At 41.1% G+C, this 6000-nt stretch overlaps 1 protein-coding gene across 1 annotated transcript; it reads left to right on the forward strand.

Annotated features, from left to right (window-relative positions):
- The first annotated feature begins 2783 nt into the window (after nucleotides 1-2783).
- On the forward strand, nucleotides 2784-5568 carry LOC129775092 (E3 ubiquitin-protein ligase Iruka-like). Its single transcript, XM_055779349.1, has 5 exons — nucleotides 2784-3261; nucleotides 3320-3454; nucleotides 3557-4087; nucleotides 4153-4297; nucleotides 4356-5568. Exons 1-5 carry the CDS (start codon nucleotides 3175-3177, stop codon nucleotides 4724-4726), a joined length of 1269 nt encoding a protein of 422 aa, XP_055635324.1. The 5' UTR covers nucleotides 2784-3174; the 3' UTR covers nucleotides 4727-5568.
- The last annotated feature ends 432 nt before the right edge of the window (nucleotides 5569-6000 follow it).

Raw genomic sequence — 6000 nt, forward strand, 5'->3', positions numbered from 1 at the left:
TCGCACTGCCGTTCAAATATTATTTGTATTGTTGTTGTTTTGTTGTATGCAGTGTTTCGTCATTTTTAGTGCTACGAAAATGCGTATTTGGGATTTGGGGTATTTAAATATAAACGCCACCGAAGTGTAATGTTCATTATGTTTTCGAAGATAAGGTACAGAAGCGGCCCTAAGCCACCGAGGTGACGCAATCCGAGTCGGCCGGCCACACGCCGTCGGAAGCGGCGGCCTTTCGAAAACAAACTTGTGTTCCATCGATTGCCTGGTTAGTTTGAAACATAGGAGACGATCCTTTAGTTAGGTCCGACCAAGCGTTAGCGAGTGTCGGACGGCATACGTTTGCCCGGTTGAGTTTTGCTTTGAAATACATCATCTATATTTCAGTGCGAAAATTAACCGGGCTAATGTATGCAGTCCGACGCTAACTAAAAGTTCGTCTCCTATGTTTCAAACTAAAGTGCGCTACACATACACCGTCCCGTCACCGTGAAGTCAACGTAAGGCCGATTACACATTATCCGGTTTCTGCCGGACCGGTCTGAAACCCGAATGGCAATTTTCGACCGTATCAACCTCTTCACGGCGCCGTGATGCAGCCGTCTACTGCGACTGCATTGTCCGATGACCGGACAAGTATTATTCGCGATGACAGTAGCATAGTATCGACGGCTGGTGGACACATCAGTTTGGGAAAGTAAATCATCCTCTATAAGATTATTAGACCTTAAGACAGTTTTAAGTTGCTCAATTTTTAATGAAAATTTTTACATCATGTTATTTCATTACTTTAAACACGTAGTACTGACCCTTACTTAACCATTTCTGTATATTTTTCTTGATATTTTCACAAAAACTCATCATTATAATATAAAACCATTATTAAACACAATTCTTGTTCAGGGGTTTTTCCCTACTTGCAAAAGAACGTTTACTTCATCACATAAATAACATATTTGTTAAGAAAAAGTTTATTTTCATTCATAATTTTTATTTTGTATATGAGTTTACTGCACCTGAAAATCCATTATCACTATCATTTTCCAAAAGCGGAGCACGAAGCTCCATGCCATCAACACGAATTGACAGTTGTTTGCCATGTCTGTTAGTATTAGTACAATTCAGGCAATTTTTCGTCCCATGTAATAGTATGTGTGCGCTATTGACGTTTGTTTATTGATTTTGAAACCAATAATAATTTTGATAATTGATAATTTGCAAGTGATATGAATGCTGAAATTTTTATTTCACTTCTTCAGCAACTACCAGTGTTGTGGAACAAATTCTGTGATACAAGTTTCTGTTCAAAGAAAAGCAATGGTCACAGGTGCACGATGTCATCATTGAGCATATTGCCACGGACTGTGTTATTAACGGTGAGTGGTGTCTTTCGACAAGCAGATCGAGTTATTTAATTAACTTCTATTTTTTTGTTCACAGGCAACATCCCTTATTTGAAATTATTCCTGAATTTCTGGGTATTCTAGTTTTACCTGACCCGGGACGCGATCAACGACGAGACCGAGGCACTCAAGTTCAAAATGTTCCCATGCCCGATGCCAAAGCATTGGTTCTGTCAGAACAAAATTCCAGCTTATCTGATTCGGTAATTCTTTGCCCCGGATCCGCGTATTGATAGCTGTGATGCGAAATGGGCTCGAGAAGCTGCCCCTGCCCCAGGAGGCATATGTTGAGCGCGTTCTTGGACGAGGATCTGCGGAAGCAGCAATGGAATAGTGTTTGAACGAATTATAATGTTATTTTAATCGTATTTTTTTATTGTAATAGTGAAATAAAAAACACTCTAGAATGAATGGATGACATACATTCTCTTGCAGGAAAATTCCATGATAATTACAGGAAGTGAACACATTATTGATGTATATTTACAATAGTGCTCCTGGCTTGTTACGGAATGTTTTTATTATTGGCTCATCAAATTGCACTTTTATCTAACCGTGTTTCTGAGACTGTTGAAAAAATATGTGGCAACGTGTGAAATAAATCATGCTATTTGTGGAAGCATGGAAACAAAATAATTATGCGTATGAATGAGTAAACCACAACTGGATTAAAGTTAGTTTTTGTAAAAGTATTCTGAAGTGGGGCGGAAGTATTTACGATAGGTACGGTATGAACGCCGATATGATGCAGTATATGCGTAATATCCGTGAGGCCTGGTCTCACTTTGACCATGCTCCTGGTGTGCCACTCCAACATTTGTCCCTATGTGCTCACCAAGGTGCACATGCAGTCAGCTGCATGTAACCGGAATATTTGCAGCAATGTTTACCTGTTAATCCACTATATAAATAAAAGCATGTATGCGTTTGTGAGAGATGTACGGTTTTGTGTAGTGAGAAGTGTCTTTCACATTGTTATCCGGTTATCCGTCCAAACCCAGCGGCGCTTTTTGAAACCGGTCCGGCAGAAACCGGATAATGTGTAATCGCCCTAAAGGCATGAAATGTTAAATATTCTCCCATGGAAATCGTATGGTAGCATTCACATACACCATCACCGGCAACATTGACGTCGGCAAAATAAGTCCAAGAGAATGGTTGACGGGACGGTGACGCTATATGTGTAGCGCACTTAACCGGGCAATCGACGGAACACAGGTTTGCTTGCGAAAGGTTGCACAATTGCACTCGTGTCACATTCATGTCGGTAATCAAATTGAAACAGTATAATTTTTTTCTGTTAGCGTTTTTTTTTTCAAAAGATTATGCCCCTCACAAAATCTACTTCACTGATTTCTTTGAATGTATTCTCCGTGCTGCTGTCAACTATTCTGACAGCAGCTTTTCCTCTTCAACACCGTCTGAAGTGAACGACGAAAAATTACCATTCAATTGATTCTGGAGTGTTACAAAACTCGTATTATCATCAGAACTGTAAATTTCAAACAATAACAACATGATGGAACCTTAGATTGGGGAGTCACTTATGTGTAAGAGAAAACTACAGTCTACTGCAAGTAACCAGTAGGAGCGAAAATTTCCTTTCAGCCGGATAGTGTATGCGCGTGTGTGTTGGAGAAATTTATTGTCAAAATCGAACAGAAAGTGTTTTCTTCTTCTGCCTGTTTGTCCTTTATTATTAGCTCATTTCGTTGCGATTCTACTTTTACTTTCGTGAAAACTTGCTCTATTGATTTTACTTAAACCAAGCACCATGGAAGCGCTGGTAGAGAATTCAGCCAACAAGCCATCCCGCTTCTATTGTCACTCCTGCTCGGTGGAAATCGATCGAGTATCATCGGTTAGTTGACAACACGCAATCTTTGAGTGCGAGAAGAAAATAATATGCTTGTTTGTAGGATTTTACCTGTCCACATTGTTCTGAGGGTTTCATTGAGGAGCTACCAGCTGCTGATCGAAGTAATAATCCTCCGTCTCCACCACCCGCGCCAGCTGATCCTGGTCCAAATCAAAATGACTTCATCAATCCACAGGTAAGACTTTTTTTTCGACAGAGTATGAGTAACAAGTTGTTGGATTATGAAATTGTTTTTGCGAAGTGGATATTTTTTTTTATTCAAATTACATGATTTCAGGCGATAAGATTGGCTAGCGAAATTTTTAGCAACAGCATTCTTTCGCCATTGCTTCTGTCGACAAGTGTCCCGCGTGGTCCAGATTCGGAAGGTGTTGTGACGCTTGGTGATGAGGGAAGTGATTCGGGAGCAACGGGTACGTCAAGCGGGGGAGGGCTAACAGCGATGAGGGTTCTCGGAAGACACCGCAACAGACGCCGTGGTATGCAAAATATCAACAATCTGGATAACATACTTCGGGAAATATTGCTTTCGGTGGCAGACGGAGCCAATGGAGGAGCTGGCGGAACACCGCTGATTTTCATGGGTAATCCGGGCGACTACGCGTGGGGAAGGGAAGGATTGGACACTATTGTGACACAGTTGCTCAATCAGATGGACAATACAGGCCCGCCACCACTCGAGAAGGATAAAATTGCGGAAATTCCTAAAGTGACTATTAGTTTAGAACAGGTCGACATGAAATTGCAATGTTCGGTATGCTGGGAGGATTTCCAAATTGATGAGGTCGTTCGGAAGCTTTCGTGTGCCGTAAGTTTGCACTCGTCTCGTTACTTAAATCCGAGCTGAATTTGTATTTGTTCAAATATTCACAGCATGTCTATCACGAATCCTGTATCATTCCTTGGTTAGAACTGCATGGAACATGCCCTATCTGTAGGAAGAGTCTGGCACCGGAACATCAATCGGATGAACATCGAGGGCTAGCTGCGGCGGCAAATGCTGTCGCCAATACATTGAGTGAGTATCTGTAAGTAACTGTGAATTTCATTTGTTAGTGTTTCTGTTTAATCTGTAGGATCTCTTCATTCGGATGCGTTTCCCAGCGTAGCCAGCCAGTCGTCCTCTTCGTCCATGGACGAGGGAGGTCCGTCAACGTCTAGTCTACTACTTGACCTCGGGCAACCGATTACTTCATTCAACACCGGTGTCGGGGAACTGAACTCGCCTCAATCGAGAGCACCCGGTTCAAGTTTGATGAACTCTAATGCGCAACATCAGTCAAGTTCAAGCCTAGCGCGTGGAGGAAATCCATCTTCCACCTCCTCACCGAATAGCACAGCCACCGCTCGTGGCGATGACAGCAGTAGTGGTAGCGGTGCTGGTGGTTCAAGTGGAACCAGTAGGTACCGTGACGACGATGGTAACATTGATTATGAATTTGATTAATGCTCCACTATTCGGAAGCAGCATCGTATGAACGTGACGTGTTTAACCAAAAAGAACTTGGAACTTGATTTCTCCAGCGGCATACATTTGCAAGGTTTTTTTTCAGCCTAAATGCTATCGAAGCGACATGCCCTTTTTGTATTCTCCCCTCAAACGAAGCACTAAACATGTACGTCCACTAGGCGCGGCGGAATGAAGACCGTTTTTATAATAGTTATTTTGTATCAGTGGAATAGAACAGAACGTGCAGAAGTAATCTACAAACACACACCGTAACGCAATTCACGATTACACGTTTAGTGTTATGATACTTACATACGTTAGAGCTGGTTCGAATGATAACAGAACGCACCCTTTTCTCAAGTAATAGAGCAACAAAATGTCTCCAATTTGTTTATTGCACCCTTTTAGAGATTGAATAAAGCAGAGAAGAAATCTGGAACAGAAGGATTTTGGTTTTCAAAATTGTGTTACAGTGGAGGACTTCGATAATATTTATTAGGAGAATGGGTGGAACTAAAATACGCAAAAATAACGTGACACATCGGCAAACACCGCACGAGTTTGAACGTAAACGAGAATGGAGAAGAAAAAAACACTACAAAGTAAGCTATTTAAACATGAAATGATGATTATTATGATAAAAACTAATGCAGCAAAGCAAAGCAGAACTATTAGATTCCAGTCGATTACTGTTACACATTGAAAAGACGAACAGACGAAGTAATCCTTATTTCGAGAGTGCGAAGCTAGTTCTAAAAGAAATAGTCATGTTGGTTATTACGATAAAACAAGCGAATGTAAAATAAACTGACACAAGCTCTAAGCTATGAACCTACTAATACGGGAACGGTGTTCCGATTGATCGGTTGTATGACAATTCCATTGGGCAGTATTTGTTTTGTGTATGGGATAGAAGTTCGTCCGATATCTGGAGAGTTTATACATTTTGATTCATTTTGCGACCCATCGTATATCATTCCCGTCCAAAAAAAACATTCTTGGCGTGAGAAGCAGCGCTGGAAACAAACATTACGCCAGTTAGATAACAGCGAAAAGTTTGGAAGACAGCTGAAACCACAAAGAGGGGCACGATCAAACCGTCCGTCTGCATCGCGAGCTGACCTTGTCTTAATATACAGTATTGGACAAAAAAATTAAGACTTGAGCAGTGAAAGCAGTGAAAAAAAAATGAAAGTAACAAAACTTTGAGGAAAAAATAATCCAATCCAGTGCTTCTACCAATTTATAATAATTTATTTGCAAATGACGCG

This window comes from Toxorhynchites rutilus, chromosome 3, assembly GCF_029784135.1.
Source record: "Toxorhynchites rutilus septentrionalis strain SRP chromosome 3, ASM2978413v1, whole genome shotgun sequence".
In the NCBI taxonomy this organism is placed as follows: domain Eukaryota; kingdom Metazoa; phylum Arthropoda; class Insecta; order Diptera; family Culicidae; genus Toxorhynchites; species Toxorhynchites rutilus.